At 44.3% G+C, this 17161-nt stretch overlaps 1 protein-coding gene across 1 annotated transcript; it reads right to left on the bottom strand.

The window, feature by feature from the left end:
* Nucleotides 1-2874: 2874 nt before the first annotated feature.
* On the bottom strand, nucleotides 2875-16964 carry LOC121694809 (rab11 family-interacting protein 1). Its single transcript, XM_042075159.1, has 7 exons — nucleotides 15968-16964; nucleotides 13656-14170; nucleotides 12067-12709; nucleotides 8301-11000; nucleotides 5871-6018; nucleotides 4942-5181; nucleotides 2875-4293 (listed from the first exon to the last, which is right to left on the bottom strand). Exons 1-7 carry the CDS (start codon nucleotides 16345-16347, stop codon nucleotides 4267-4269), a joined length of 4653 nt encoding a protein of 1550 aa, XP_041931093.1. The 5' UTR covers nucleotides 16348-16964; the 3' UTR covers nucleotides 2875-4266.
* Between the last annotated feature and the right edge of the window lie 197 nt (nucleotides 16965-17161).

Below are 17161 nucleotides of genomic sequence, written 5' to 3'. Positions count from 1 at the left end.
CGACTGCCTTTTACACTTGGTCTCTGACGCTAATCATATTAGGCTATGTTGTGTCAGCAACAGCTATTGAGGCTGCAGAGTTTTAGGATGGTATAATTTTTTTGTAACCTTTAAGTAAGCGTATTTCTTAATTTCATTCACATCAGGCCGAGGCATATGACAATGCCATACATAAACCTACTTACATCAACTCAGACTAAGACCTAAGCTAAACATACACACAATAGCCTAGAGTGCATTTGAGTCCAATTAATACATGCGAGCATTGTCATTTCTAGTAGCCTATAGTTCATTCTAAAGTGTCTGGTGCCAATGCAAACAAGTTATTTAAACCTGATCATAGGATTATTGACATCTATAGGTTGTTATTCACATTTTAAACTAGCTAGACAATTGAGGCATATTAAAAGGGAAAAAATAATTGTTTGTATGACCTTTACAGCCCACTGAGTCTGTTTAGTTTGTGCCAAGTTCTATCACTAGCCTACAAGTTTACATACCCTGTACATACACATGCTAAAGTTGACTTAAAAGAGGAATAAATTGATCTTATTGCCTTAATTTAAAAAGAAAATGAGGAAAAATCCAACCTATAAGGACACCCATTTTCTTTGTGAATGAATAATGTATCATAGATAAATACATGTTGTTTCTTAAAATACAGGGGCCATAAGTATACATATGCTAATTTCCCATAGAGGCCAATGTTATGAGCACAAATGTATTTTTTATTAATATTGTGCATTGAAATAAGAAGTGTTCTGTGGCAAGACATTGCATTATGCAATTTATTAGCTTCACTTCCCCTGTAGGTTTCCAGTAATTTGGTTGTTGGAAAGATCCCAAGTGTGTGTAGTTGTAAGTACTGTGCATGTACTGTCTGATAATGAACTCAGTATAAAGGCTTGCTTATTATAGGACTGAACAGTCACATAGTGTAAGTCACATGTTGATCTAATTCCTCACCTGAATCAGAAGGAAAAGTTAATTGACTCATTGCCAAAATATGGTATGGTATTGCTTTGGAGTTGCTGTGCTCATCAAAGTCTAGAAACTGTCCATTGGATTGGCCATTCATCAGTTGGGCAAGCCATTCATCTATTCCAGTAGTCAATGTGACACTCTCTGTGGTTACCACAAATCCCCTCATTTGCTGAGTGCAGACTCTAATTTCCATGCGGTTTGCACCTTAAATCTCACCACAAATTGAGTCCGAGTAAAACCCATCTGAAACTCTCAAATCTGCAGACCCTTTCGCTACCCTGCCAGGCTCTCACAGTTCCCCACGATGGGATCTAGCGCTTGCTTGAACCTCTCGGCTCCCTGTGTGAAGTCAAACTCTACTCTGTTGTTCAAACTCAAGCTCAAACTGCTGGCCTAGTGTGTTTGCTGTCTGTGTGACACACTGTTGTCAGACAGGCCTGTGAATCAAACCCCTTCTCTTGATAAAAGGGCACTCACTGCACCTTCAGTGGTGTCTGCAGGCCAAGGTCACTGAATTTCATAGACAACACTGTCAGGTAATGTGATGAGTCAGGACGGGTGTCCACTACTATGTCACAATAGCACCAACTGTGCAAGCGGACTGGAATAGTAAGAATGCACACACACAATGCAGACACAGCTGTGTCCTCAGCTGTCCATATACATCTGTGAGGCGAATCAAGGCCAAAGGCCAGGATAAGCAGAGGGAGGAGGGGGGATGTTTTCTAATGTTTGGATAGTGTTTGTTTTATACATATGTTCAAATGAACATAGGCATCAAATGAACATATAGGCTAACATATGTTCAAATGAACATATAGGCTACTGTCCAAGAGGTAATCTGTAGCCACATTAAATGTACTGACTTCCGAGGAACTTGTTGAAAGATGCAAAGATTTACAGTAAAGAAGATAAACATCCCAGTCATGTTTTGTTTGTATCATAATGGGCCTTCGAACATGCTACCCTGGGTATTGTGTATTAATGACTAGATCAATACAGCTCCATACGGGGCTGTTTTTGACAGGAGGACCCAGAATCTTAATGTAGCCTCTTGCTTTATTGACCTTCTCAAAGTAAATGGTAACACTAAAACAAGGGTCTACATTAAGATTTTTGGAGAAAAAGATCAGGCAGTCTAACGAGAGACCTGCCCCAATAGGCAGCATTGGACCATTAAACCACACAATGATCCAAAACATACAGCAAAACAAGGCAAGAAATGGTTAACCGAGAACAATATCAACATTTTGTGGCCCAGCCAGAGCCCAGACCTCAATCCATCAAATAACTGAGCACAAAGCCAGAGTGATGGCAAATAATCATTCCTGTCTCAAAACCTGGATTGCTGTTAAAAAGGTGCTGTCTAGAATCATTGTGGAGACATGAAGAGGCTTGGAAGATATTATATGAACCGTTTTGAGAGCTGTGAATGCAAATAAAGATGTTTCTATTTATTATTTTAAAAGGGTATGAATATTTTGTACATGCCATTTTTTGGACATGCCATTTTCAAAATGTTAAAAAAGATGAAAACACACTTTTTTTTATTCCATGTTTCTCCCACATTGTCTTGCAACCTTTTGGCATGTGACAATGTGTACAATATTTGCCAGGGGTATAAATAATTTTGTTCTTAATTGTATATCCTCAAAAGTATCATAATGATTTCTTGGTAAAACAATTATCTTATAGAATCCAAGAAAACCCTATCTTGAACAAAATGTCTAAGGACTATGGGTAAAATTGGTGTCCTACAAAACTTGAACCAAATGTTCCAAAGCATGAGATGGATGGAGTATACTGCCATCTTGTGGACAACTTTAAAACACACACCATGACAAGTGAGAGATACCTATAATATTTGCAATCATTTAACAGGACACCAAATCCTCAAAACTCAAACATATGCCTTTATTTTTAAATTTCATTTGTAACACAGCATCAACAAATAAATAAAGTAACAATAAAAATACACAAATTAATGACTTCCTTAATCTACAAAGCCATGTAACAAAATGGGTTATCTGCTCAAGTAGCAAGTTGACAGGGAGATCACAGTGCAGTGTAAAGTTTGCTTTTTGTTTGAATTAGACAAACAGGCTACTGATGGCATTGAAGTTGCCATCACATTGTGGATGACAGACAGACTAAGTACTGTGAAAACATAATATTAGTAAAGCTTTCTTCAACAGCACAAACATTCGTCCTTGTTCAAACATTGTTGGACATTTACACTGGGAAAATAAGATTCCCCAGTATTTGTGTTTGTATTACATTCCTCTACCTGAAATGTATAGCTAGAAAGTAGTGGTTGTGAGTCATTGTCATCCAACACCATCTGAGAAATTAGTCTCTGAGAAACCACCCTTAAACTTTAAAATGTAAAATATCCAGACTTTTATCCAACCTAAAAACAACATAACTGAAGCCATTATAAAGGCATGAGAATTATTTGTAACACTATGACGCATGTATCTGCATTACATTGAAGCATATACTTAAGGATACAGATGCTGTACATTAAGGTGACATACATTACAGTTAGCAGCTTTTACTCTTATTGCATGTGAAGTTCATGGAGGACATGTGTATGTGCATTTATCTTTGTTTTTTTTTATACTACAGAATCCAATGCATTTCCTAGCTTTATTCTAGGGAATGCATAGAAAGTGTAGGTTCTGATGCAACACCAAAAGCTGTGAGGACAACAAGTACAGCCAAGTATGTTGCAATATTGCATATATGATTTTCAAGACATTCCCTATTATTTTTTTTTTGCATACGTTTCAAAGCAATGAGCGTGCATTGGATATTACTGGGTTGTCATGGGAAGACAATTGATTGCCAAAGCAGTAGCTACTCGTGATATTCATTAAATGTTTTTCATTTTTTTCTGATTAAAGAATGCTCCTAGCTGCACAAACTATTGGCAGTTTGGTAACATTTAAAAGCTTATATTCCATGAATTCAAAGCTGAAGACTAACTATAATACAAACCAGTTATGAAACCTACTGGCAAAGTCTCTCCTTCTTAGTGCCAAGAGAACACCATAATATCCAACCTGAGTCTTTTAACACAGAAATACAACAGGAACTTTCATTTTTAAAGCTATTCCAACATAATATTACAACAAAGGAACACCTGTTTTTATTCAAAAGCTGTTTATGTTGTCAGGCCCGACAACAGTGCTTGTCTGTTACCCCTAATTTGATATGGAGAGGGCTAGTACATCAGATTAGTGTTTACACTGGGGGTTATTCTGGTGCCATTGACGTTTTCTAAGAATTTGGCTTTACTGGTGTTTTCTAAAAGGCAAGAAAAATACAGAGCTTGTGGTTAGACATTTCATTTCTTTTGCATTTTGTCCAGACACAAATGGTAGTACCATTCCAGATTTTTCATATCGCAATATAAGAAATACAATATTCAATAGTATTGTAATAGTATTTTAAAGGCAGTGCTATTTGCCATCTGTGGCAAATTCTGCAAAGGTTAAATACATAGTCATTTTACTATCATATTCAATATGTTGAGAAAGAACATCCTTTCTTAAGTATTCATCAATTTTGAATGTGGTTCAACCTTACAAAAAGCAGCTTCACTTGCCAATCAAGTGTATACTGACTTACCACCCCCTGAAAAAGCACTACTCGGTATCGGCTTTCCATATTTACAATATGCACTATATACAGAAAATATATTCAGCATAGTCCTATCAAAACTGCACAGAAGGATGCATGCTAGACTAGTCTCGCTTTTTGACGCTTTTGACGATTCTGACCATGGAGTGAGCTGACCTGGATGGGGGTTAGACTTTAATGGCTTTGAGGGGTCCCCAGTGCTTGTGGTGGAGAGACATTTCATATCTAACACTCGTTCACACACACACACACACACGCACACACACACACGCAGAAAGCGGGGAGCCTTCGTCAGTTGTAGCGGGAGCGTACCTGCAGCAGTGTGGGGGTCTGCTCCATGATGCGCACAAGGAGCTTGTCGATGTAGTCCTCCAGGTCGCGCACCTGCACCTTCATCTTCTTCAGCTCGGCGTCACGCTTCTCCAACAGCGCCCCCTGCAGCTCTGCCTCCTCCCGCTGCCGCTCCACCTCCACCTCCTGCTGCAGCAGCAGCGAGATCAGCTCCATGTTGGTCAGGTTCTGGTACTGGGCCCGCGCCTCCGACAGCCGGGCCTGGACCGGACAGAACAGAGAGAGGCAGAGACTGGTGATACAGTAGAGTGTCCTCATTCAAAATGCTGGAGACACTTCCATGCATATCCCCACATACACAGAAATACTGTATACACACATACATAAACACACATGATGGAGAAAACAAGGAAGTCTCAAGTCTCCAAAAATATAATGGTTCTATGACAGAGTTTTTTGCAATGATCACCCTACCAGAATATCTATGTTAGGTTTTCTATATTTAAAGTATATTGTCACGTTAGTTTTCTTTCATTACATTTTCAACTCTTCAACGGTTCAAAAATCTTCTGAGGGATCCTGCTTTGATAGCCATTTGAGAAGTTAAATTGCTTTCTGTGTTGAAAGCAGATTTTTTACCTTCAAAAAAGGTAATCATCTTCAGAGGATCAAATATCTTAAACTTTCAAACAAAGGTTATTATAATGTTCAGACATCTTATTCCTTTTCACAGGTCTAGAAAGTCTAGAAATATGGGTGAAAATCTTGAAAAAGGCTGGTAGTTTGGTCAACAATGCTAAAAACCCCCACCAAGGGTCAAAGGTCAAATTCCCAACAAAAAGGCACACTTTTCTTAGAACACTATAGAGTCTAGAATACGTTTGGAACGTTATCTGGGAAAAGTCTGAGCAGCGTGGAGCCTGAGTAATAAAGGAGGAGTACCCCCCTACCTCTCTCTCCGCCACCTCTGCTGCAGTGGGTTGGGCAGCGCGGCCCGGGTGGATGGTGGACTTGAGCTTCTCCAGCACCGAGCGTCCCTCCGACTTCCTGTCTCCGGCCGCCGCCGCCGATGTGGTCAGGGGCTTCACCGGGTGGGGACTGGACAGCACAGACGGTCATGGAACAGCATCGGACACAGCGATTAGTACCAACATGCACTCTACTCACTGCTGTAACAGTTAACCAACTTAGTACTGAACTCAGCTACTACTATTGCTATGCTAAGCTTACATGGTTAAGTGGAAATTTAACTACCACACATTAAATTATTTCTCAAAAAGGACATATTGGGAGAAGTATTGAACTGGATGAGGAGTCTTTTCACTGTATGCAAAATGGACGATGCCTAGCTATTAGACACAAAGGCTTCTGGGCCCTACTCAGGTTAGTTTTCTGTTACCACATCCAGACAATGCAAACACACATACTTGAAGAATGACTTGGCTGACTGGAATTCAGCATCACCTGACAGTCTCTGCAATTAAGTATCACTACTCTTATGACTAAGATCTATCGGCTACTGAAACTGTGTTTTAGCCCTTTACTTTTTGATAGAGAATTGACCCTTTAGCACTTATGGTATCTATTATTGAGTTAAATGGTCCATGACTTGCATTGTAATGCTTACTTAAAGTCCTAATGAATGGATTTCGTACTTGATTAATACTTGTGAAATAACTGGAGAAATAACTGGATAACCAATGAGAACAGAGATCAGTTACCAGGCAACAGTTCCTCCTGTGCTGAGAGTGTGCATGAGGTGTGTTCAAAAAGCATTTCCTGGTTCTACACTCCTTTGACCTATATTTATATATATTTGACCTATATTTGATCTAAGTCTAATACTGCTGGGTTCCCACCCAACACTACATTGCAAAGATTTAGACATTAGTCATATCATTTAGCCAATCATTTTCAATTTAATTTCGTCAATCAGTGAATATTTTGTCAGCGCTCTTGTTTACAAGGGATCAAATCTGTCAGAATTAAACACGGTTTTATGATGGCTATGTCATTCCATTGTTTGGAGTCATTAATGTTAGAAGCATTGCGGTTGTAAATATTAGGCTTGTTATCCCTTCCAACACACAGGCTAAATGGTAGGCCCTGACTATACAGTATTACATGAGTGCAAAGTAGGCTATACACTTATCACTAAATAAAGTCAGTCACAGGCTACTCTGTTTTGAGAGCACCACAGTACTTAATTTGGCCAGTAGTTGGTTGTTTAGTTCTCGTTAAATTTCTCCGACCTCACCCCCTTATTGAACTGACTACACGCTGCCCCTGGAAGGGCTCGAGCACCCATTTTATGAAACACTGGGGTAAGCCAACATTTAATGGGAAGGGTTGATAATCTGTGTGATCTTTTCAAAGACCATATGTCAATGGAAAGCAAGGTGCATTATTGTCATCACAAATGATGCAGGAAGAGATAACTGGTACATTATATGGACCCTTTCAAGAGAGTTCCATTATCAGCATCATAGTTGGCCCCACAAGACTTCCTTTTTAACATTCCATATGTTATCTTAATGCAGAGGAAGTAGATTGGGGCCCAAATAGAACGTTCAAGCATTGTTTTTGTTTACCTTGTTGAAAGGGTCAATAGTGTGGGAATTAGAGATACCAGAGTACGCAAATATTTAATAACTAGTTGAAAATATCTTTTTTTACTATTGGCCAGTTACAGCGGCACCCTAACACTCTGCTTGTCGTGAGCACCGAATTGTGAGATTCCAGAAAATCTAGTGGGAAGGCAAATATCTGTTGGACGACGATACATCAAAATGTTAACATTTTTGTTGCTCAAATCCCTCTTATAAGCAGAGATTTACCACCAGTCTTGGTATTTTTTAAACACACCTCATCTCCTTCCTGACATCAAAGTATGGGGTACACCTGCCAAACTGGACATGAGACTAGAATGAAGGAAAACCAAAATAACATGACATTCAGAGGAACAAAACAAAACAAAACAAAGAAAGCAAAAGAATGTGTACAAGCCATGCTCCGTCATAAACCCAGGCAGGGAAACAGGCAGAACCAAACAAAAACGAAAAAAACATGTGAAACCAAATCTGCTTGATGTGTGAAAATCAACAGAGGAAACCCAAATTCCAAATGTGAGAGTTGGAAGAAAAGTGGACCATCAGCAAAGCCAACCGTCACACTTTAGTAGACCCTCAGCCAGAGGGCTCTGTTTTCTGCCACACAAATTTCAATCAAAATCACACACCCCACAAAAAAAGACCAGTCAAATCAGCTGACCAAATGAGAGGCATCGTTTTCATTCACGTGGGTGTGTTTCTCTTTTTGTTTTTGTTTATCGTTTACAGATGAAGAGTGAATACACTCTGAGAAGCGGTGTGCGGTCTCACCTGCTCTCCGGATGGGGCAGGAGGCCGCTAGCTGGCTGTGTCTCCCCTGGTGTAACATTGTGCCGTGCGTCAACCATGGGCTGGACAGTGCAGGAGGAACAGGAGGAAACGGTAGCGGTTGTGGAGGTGGAGGAGGAGTAGGAGGAGGAGCAGAAGGAGCAGGAGGTGAGGGGGGCCAGATTGTGGGCGCCTCCGGTTTTGGGTTGGCCATTTTGGGGAGGTGCGTTGGGGTCAGGGTGGGAGTCAGGGTTGGGTTTGGCGTTAGTGGCGTTAGAGACTGGAGTGGGATGGGAGGAGGGGGAAGCGGCGTCATGCGGAGGGGACCCTGTGGGCCGGAGGGAGCGTGAGGGGCTCGGGGCCACCCTGGCGTGCAAGTCCGCAAAACTCATCTCCTGGGAGTTCTCCAAGTCGGACAACTCTGATTCATGAGTGTGGTGGATGCCCTCACTATTCTCCAAATCTCCAGGTTGGGGTTCTCCATCAGTATGGCTACCTCCATCGAGGGCGTCAGCCACCACACCTGTGGGGTCTACCTCTGACCTAGTGTTATATGTGACTGACCAGTCAAACAGTGCGCTTTGTTGGTCCGAGTGTTGAGTTGGTCTTTGATTGTTACTTTCCTGTTGCAGTTCTCGAGGAGAGAGCTCACCAGCAACACAGCCACCTTTGTTGCATAGAAAATCTGTGAATGAATCATTGTCCCTGGTTGGAAAACCCAGCAGGGATAAGTCCTTGATACAGTTTGTTGGGGTGGACGTCAACTCTTCCCCTCTCATCTCTGCACCAATGGCATTTCCAACTGCCTGTTTTTTGGGATTCAAAGGGTACTGTGGCTGTTCACAGTTAAAGGATGTGTGTCTCTCGTCTCCAAAGTCGAGTCTAATTTCCTCTTTAAATGAAGCATTCCCGTGGGTCTCGCAACCTCCTTTCTCCTCACAGGAGGATTGATAATGAGGTGAACGATCCCTCTGCTCATTACCCAATGAGTCAGCTTTGAGGACAAAGTGTTCAGACTCTTGCTTTGTTTCACACACTGAAAAAGACGCCATTGTACTGGAAAGCATCTCCAATTCAGATTGTTTGAAGTCAGAGTTCATTGCTGTAGACTCTTGGGCAGACGCGGGGTTCCCTGATGAATGGACAGCAGAGAACATCTGATAAGTGGTCAACATCTTGTTGGCGTTCTGATCGTAAATCTCGAAAGTGTTAATAGTCATCTCAGATGGAGAACTGTCCGAGTCCACAAATGCAAAGTCGGAACTGTCTATGTTTTTGTTTGGATCTGGGGGTGAACCCACAAAAGAGCTTACACCATTGGTCACCTTGGGCTTGTCTGAGTGGTCGGCTGTGCAGTCAGGCCTCAGGCTAAGTTCACAAAGACTCTTACCTAAAGGCTCCATGTCTGTATGGGTAAATTTCTCTTGTGATTTTTCACTATCATTGTTGTCACTGTTGATGAAGGCTGGAGATGTTAGAGGGTTATCATCATCATAAAGAGGGTTCTTGTCTAAAATATTTTCTGTTGCAAAGCCCAGGGCCATGTTCAGGACGTCTTTGCTAATGTCAAAATGAGAAGAATTAAGCGCGTTGTTCTTTCTCTCCATATTGCGTCTTTCTTGCGCATCTGGGCTGACCCTCTCCGATAAGTCCACCTTCCAGCCATGCTCGTCGCTTGTTAGTATTCTGTTGTTCATGTCACTGGACTCCGCGACCTCTGTTATTGCTGACGTGAGACACATATTCAAATGGTGGTGTGCTGGATCGGCATACAAATCCAAGAGTGAACTTTCTGCAGGGAGTGCGTCGCCAAGAGCCCAACTTTTGGTCTTTCTCTTGTGTCTTCGTTGTCGTGCGTGTTGACGAGAGGCCAGTTCTGTTTGAAGCATGAAACTGGCCTCCCTCTCCAAGGCCAGCTCTTCGGCCCTTTCCAGCCAACTCTCTGAGCCTCTCTCTCTGGACGGCACTCCGAGGGGTCGACCAGGGGGCAGAGGGGGGACATCTGTCGCCTGCGAGAGTCCTTCTTGACCACCACTGCCTCTGATGTCAAGGAGAGGGTGAGTGACGTGGTCACCCAACATCGACGCATTTGAGGTCTGCCTTCTTGTTGTTGAATTCCGTGCAGAGGGTGTTGTGCCATTTGGTGACTTCAGCCGGCTCGCGGCAAAGGCATCAAACGACTCATCCCATTCGGTGCTGATGTTCTCCGAAAGCGAGCGGTTGGTGGCCGAGTTGGGCAGGCTACTCGCCGTTGGCGGCGGCCCCGCGCTTCCGGGCAGCAGCACCGGGAGAGACCTCTGCCTGGCCATGCTCCTGGGCCTCTCCCTCTTAATGCTGGTCCTCTCCCGCAGAGTGCCACTGCGATGGGCAGGGCTAGGGAAGTGGGTCGCGTACTGGGAGGCAGGCGAGCCGGTGTAGCCGCCACCGGCAACCGGCGGAGACTTCAGAGCCTCCTCGGCTAAGAGCTCCTCGAAAAAGGGGTTGGTCTGCAGGCGCGAGAGGAAGGGGTTGGACGGGGAGATTGGGATGGAGGTGGGGGGCGATGGGGTGAAGGGGTTAGCGTGACAGCCATTGGCGGGGGACGGGGGAACGGGGGTGGGATGGGTGGGAGGGGAGTGCTGGGGCTGGGGCTGATCATGGAGAGGTGGGTGGAGGGGTGAGGGGGTATCTGGGCTGTTCTCTACCTTAGGAAAGACTTCCAGGCTGTGGAGGGAAGGCACAGTTAGAGCTATGCCGGCTAAGGCCAATCATCCAGCCAGAAATATATAGGGGTGAGTAACAGGGGGAATGAGGGACACCTGATACTTCAACTAGGAGTGGCAAAGGGACTTACTCATCATTTTTTTTTATTCCAGGCAATCAGACAGTGTATGTGTGAGAAAGCTGGCGAAAATTAAGTCAAATCAAAATAATTCAGGGATACTGGGATGCATGAATAAAACTCTTGATGTTGCCATTCAAATCAATGAAGCGACAGTCCTTGACAATAATACTGTTCCCTTTCCACATACTAACACATTTTTGACGTACCTACAGTGCAGCACACCTATTTAATTAAGCACTGTCTAATTAACTCATTAACTATGTGGTTGGAGTACATTCTTCTTTCTTAAATTTCATTAAAGGCAGATCTTTAGCTGATTAACTGAAAACATCTAGTACTGAACTGTTAAAATATTTGGTATACTTCTGTGTTTCATTTCATCTATGAGATGCTGCATATCTCATCAAAATTCATACTATACATTCAACATAACAATGTGCAATATATGATTAATTACTATTTTCTGAAATTTTTCTGACAAGAAGAGGACACATGCTAACAAATGCTTGACGTTTATGGGAACCACAAAATACCAGAATACAAGTGAAACTACCAACTGTTCTATTCAGTCAATTCAGCCTTTTTAAACCTTAGCTGTTGGGTGTCCAACGGGTGGGAGCACAAACCATAACAAACCAATCTAGAAGAGGGCAGAATGGGTCAGACCTTAACTGCTTTTTTTCCGTCCCATTTTAAGAGCATGCTAATTTTTCTCGTGATCCTGGCAAAGCATTACACAACTGGCCACTTAATCTCTCAGTCGCTTTGGGTAGATTGGTTTGTTTTGGTCTGCACATGACATTCATGTTGAGGAGGTCTCAAAAAAGACTTGCAGCAACCATAAAGATGGCATTGTGTTTCACAGCTCGTGTTCCCTGTCCTTTTGTAAAACATCAACTTCCCCCAAGAGCTCTCGTATAGCACTGCTGAGCAGACCTCACTCACCTTGGCTTGTTTTGGGACTCACCGGAGCCAAACCAGCCCCTGAGTCGACCTTCGTGAGCCGCGCTGGCCAGGCCGTGGTCCGCCTTGGCCGGCAGCGAGTCACTCCTCCCACTTGAGAACAGAGTCCTCCTCAGCTTCTTCCCTTTGTCTGACGTTTCAGCCGAAGCCCCCGCCGCACTGACTCCTGTTGCTGCCGCTGCGGCAGCCTGAGAAGAGCACTCGTCCGCAGGCGTCGCGCCCTGGCCGGTGGCCTGCTCCACGTCCTCCTTCTTGGTTTTGTCGAAGGACCAGCGCCGGCCGTCGCTTGCGGCCAGGGCAGCCCTTTGGGGGTCGTCGGTGCGGCGCGTGAGGTTCTGTAGCGAGCGCGACAGCGGCGAGCACTTCTCCAGCAGCGCCCGTTTGGCCGGCAGCGCTCCGCCCGGGTTCGGAGCGACCTTGGGGCTGGCCGGCTCCGAGCCGTACACGTGGCTGCCGTTGATGCACAGCGAGGACTTGGACAGCGCCATGCTCTGGCCCTTGAGGGTCTCCACGGCGGGGCAGGGCCGTGGGACAGCGGAGGTGGAAGGGGTGGTGGTGATTTTGCTGGCCTCGTCGCTGTACGCACGCTTGTGGGTCATCACCTTAGGGTCATGAGGCGTGAACGCTGGGGATGGAGAGAGTAGAGTGAGAGAGTGATGGAGATGCTAGTTAAAGCCTAGGGAAGTTGCAGCTTTCTCAACGATTCTAATGGGAAGACAGAAATTCACAAGAATCTGATGCATAGCCTATTGTCAATTAAATTTCAGATATACACATGATATGAAATGCCTGACAAGATGTGAAGATATACACATGATATGAAATGCCTGACAAGATGTGAAGATATACACATGATATGAAAGGCCTGACAAGATGTGAAGATATACACATGATATGAAAGGCCTGACAAGATGTGAAGATATACACATGATATGAAAGGCCTGACAAGATGTGAAGATATACACATGATATGAAAGGCCTGACAAGATGTGAAGATATACACATGATATGAAAGGCCTGACAAGATGTGAAGATATACACATGATATGAAAGGCCTGACAAGATGTGAAATGCCTAGTGCTGTAGGTAGGGAATTTCCCACAGCAGCCAATCAACAACCAAGCCTGTTTACCATCAAAAACAAATTCACCAACAAAGCAACCTTTGTGGGCAAAAAACATCACCAACAGAATAGCCTTCGAGAGTATTTCAATGGGGTTATTAAGCCGGCAAAATACATTATTGTGCACATTTACAGTGCTATGTTTTCAATTATGTGCAGCGCTTCACGTTGCATTATACTGATATAAGCCTGAGGAAAGACAGCTGTCTCATACTAAATGGTTTAATGGGAGGAATAAGAACCGAATGTGTACCTTATCTTACAAAATGCACCATCATTGTGTACACTGACAGAGCTGTCTTTTAAGTGAAGCATTATGTGCAGTCTTTCACAAAAGTGCACTTCTCGGTAAGCTTTAGCAATATCACCCCTCTCCCCACACACACACACACATACACACGCACACACACACACATTCTCTGGAAAATCAATAAGATTGGGCTCCAACCTTTTCCTCCTGCCTCTGTGTCTCCGCGGAAGGTGTCGGTCACCACTCTGCTGCTGTAGATGGGGGTGCTGGAGAGCTCCACTGGAGGGCAGAACGGCTCTCCTACCGATGACGCCAGGCTGCTGTCCGAGGCCAAGGACGAGCAGGACCTCGTGTCCGAGGACTTGCGCAGCTTCCCGAAGAAGTCCTTGACCTTGCTGCCCCTGCGCTCCCTCTCCTCCACTGGGGGCTCCTCCGGTTGCTCGTCCTCCGCCTGCTGCCCCTCGCCGAATGGCTGGCCAGCGGACCCCGAGAGGGCGGCGTAGCGGCCGGGCACGATGGCCGAGGAGGACTCCACGTCACGCTTCTTGCCCGTGACCCGGTCCTTGAGCTTGCCGAAAGCTGAGCGGCGCTTGTCCTTGACGGACAGGTCGTACATGCTGGCTGTCAGGTTGTTACGGGTGAACTGGACTGTCACCTGTAAGTCCCCGCGCTCTTTCTCTGGCCTGCCGACCTTCGAGTGGAGCTTAAACCATCTAGTCACAGCAGGGAGAGATGGTTATGAGATATAGTATTGTACTCTGCATACCATTAACTAACACTGTGAAGTACTCTTTCACTGTAAAGCTAAATAAACCACATTCAGTTTTATTCACTATCTCAATGATTTGATTTCATGTTTATGCTTTTCAAAGATAAAGGAAAGCAATGCATCTTGGGAATTTCAAAATGGTATAAAAAAATAAAGGTTGCTGAAAGCGTGCAGCCACAAGATGAGGTAAATTAATTGGACTTCACAGAAATCATGCGTTATCAAGGTTGCTCTTTTGTCTTGGTCTTCCAGTCCTGAAAGTATTCCCTGTATTCTCCTTTTTCTGTGCCCAACACCTTATGTGCTGGCCAGACACACATGTGCTGGGGCCAAAGCAAACGCCTTCCTTTACTGTGCCTGTCTCGTGCAGTGGAGAGAGTGAGAGAGAGAGAAAGGGAGAGAGAGAGAGAGAAAGAGAGAGGGGGAGAGAGAGAGAGAGAGGCGGACCTCAGAATTGAAGCCAGATGTGCAGCATTGTCTTTCCCCTGAACCTTCTGGATTGGTGACTTGATACTACTTATGCAGTCTGGACATTTTCCCCCCACGAGTAATTCCACATGTTAGACTGTCACAGTCGCCTCATTCCTCGCAACGCCTGGCTGCCTGGCTCAAAATGCACACTCCATACAATATTTCCCATGTTGAAGAAAGTCAGGACAGTGTGTCCTGCCAGAACTATTGCTTCAGGAATAGATACTGTATGTTGGCATTAACAGTTAACTACTGAATCAGTGCTAATGATAAGTATATAAGATATGACGCCATCCCTCCACAAATCCTACACTACAGATATATTTTCTTTTCTTGTTTAGCATTATTTAGCAATCAGCTTTGAATCCTTCATCTTTAGGCCTACTATGCATAATATCTTTAGGCCTATCAGTTGGTTTAGAAGATGTTCATATCGTGACAGTAACTTGAATCTTTTTTAGTTGGCTGGCCTGTGTTTGTTTTTTAAATGAACCAGAGGGCCTGCTTGCTTCATCTCAGAGTGCACTCTAAATGCCTGAGATGTACACTGATGAGGAAAATAGATGACTTGGTTTAAACCTCACCCCACTAACCACCACAGTAAAAAAAGAAAGAAAAAAACATCCTCAATTATGTAAGCAATGTGAGCATTTCACAAGTGTGGGGGACTATAACCATGAGGAAAGGAATCTTCTAGAGAGTCATCGCAGCACTGGAGCACTGTAGCTTAGTTGAGTGTCTGTCTGCTGTAACAGTCCTGACAGTGCCTGGCACTGCACAGTGTGCTGCCCAAACAAATGCGTTACTGCTGAGGCTGGCATCTCAGCCGGACATGCTATGCCATCTAAGGAATGTAGTGGGTGATATCTGAAATGCCTTAACATAGCATGCTGTAATACAGCCTGATATTTTACACTGTCTGCTGTAACACATGAGTAGGCCATAGTAGAAATCCACATCAGACGTGTAATATAGGTGTAATATAGGTGTTATTTTCTGATTTGGGATAATCTACTGGGATGCAAAGCATCAATGGTTCTTGAAATTTCCTTCCAACCTAGTAATGAACCCTATGCGCTATACTAATTCTAACACCACAGTCTCAACAACAGCAATTCTTAGGCCATCTTCAAACTCAGGTCCACGATATAAATTAATTTCAGGTGGATTAAAATTAAAATCAGGTGGATTTCAACGGTTTCCTGGAAGATGAAGGCCTAACGTTAAACATTCATCCCATGACCCACTACCAATTATAATTTAAACTTACTCATTTCTCGGACACATTCCATCTTGAAAGACCTTGTCCAGAGGGACAATAGTTTGACCAAGGAACACGTCAAGTCCGATTAGCACTCGATGCATCACTGTGAGGACCAAGTTGCTGCTCCCCGGGGGATAGGCGCTCGTTCCAGCCAACTCCAATAACCCGGGCAGAAGTTCGAAAGTACATTCTTCATTCCACTCCGGTTCCGCTGCCTTCTCCACCAAACCGGTGGTGTATTTCTCTTTTCCCAGCTGAATGATGGTGTACACATAGCGGCTGCCGTGCTTGCCCTTCGTTCTTAGTCCCCTTGCCCGAAGGACAGTCACATTTACATGCGTGGGAACCCATCTCTGGTCGTCGTCGTCCAGGCTTATCAAAGGCATCCTGAAATGTTTGCTATGACATAAACGGGATGCCTGCAGTAGGAGACGACAACAGAGGGGAACCTTCCTTCTCTCCCTCCGCTGTTTTTTCCAGGAATTGTCTAACGGTCTTGACAATTGCGCATTCGGTTCGCTGGTGTATGTGCCCTCGCCCTTGCGTCTGTCCGGCCCAGCTCACTTACTGTGTTTGCTCGTTCAGGCAAGCTCAAAATCTCTGCATAATCCCCAAACGCATACGATAAAATCCGGAGTAATATCCGTCATTGGATATTAAAATGCGCATTCGTTTATCTTTGATGCTATCCACAATACCTCCAGCGGACAAAAACAACTTCCTCACGCGCGTGCTTCCACTTCAGGCCCCCAAACTGTTTACTCTCTCAATCTCTTCACAGATTTTGATAACTCATTGTGATGACGGCCCGCCCACTGTAACAATTGCGGCCCGCGTGCCAGATATCTGCCGAACTAAAGAGCAGGCTTCACTTTCACAGCGTCATGCGCAACGTTTGTTTCATGTATGTAGGCTATATGATGATGCTGCCGTCGTTAACGACGATGCGAGAAAATAAACGTTGGTTGAACGAACGTGCTTCATCACAGACGCACCATTTAGTAATGCGGTCCTATGCGGTGACAGCCGCTGCTGGCCGAAAATAAAAGTTGTGTTCGTCTCCAAAACCAGGGCGGGGCGCTCTGCTGCAAGCTAACAGCATATCAACTCTAAATCCGTCTTCTTGTACACACATCATTATTTTCACGGGAAATCACGAAGCTCTCCCAGAATGGTGGAGCAGATTACATAACCGATGGC

Source organism: Alosa sapidissima, chromosome 20, assembly GCF_018492685.1.
Source record: "Alosa sapidissima isolate fAloSap1 chromosome 20, fAloSap1.pri, whole genome shotgun sequence".
In the NCBI taxonomy this organism is placed as follows: Eukaryota; Metazoa; Chordata; class Actinopteri; order Clupeiformes; family Clupeidae; genus Alosa; species Alosa sapidissima.
The sequence above is the reverse complement of the archived record's forward strand: the minus strand, read 5'-3'. Positions and strand labels throughout refer to the sequence as shown.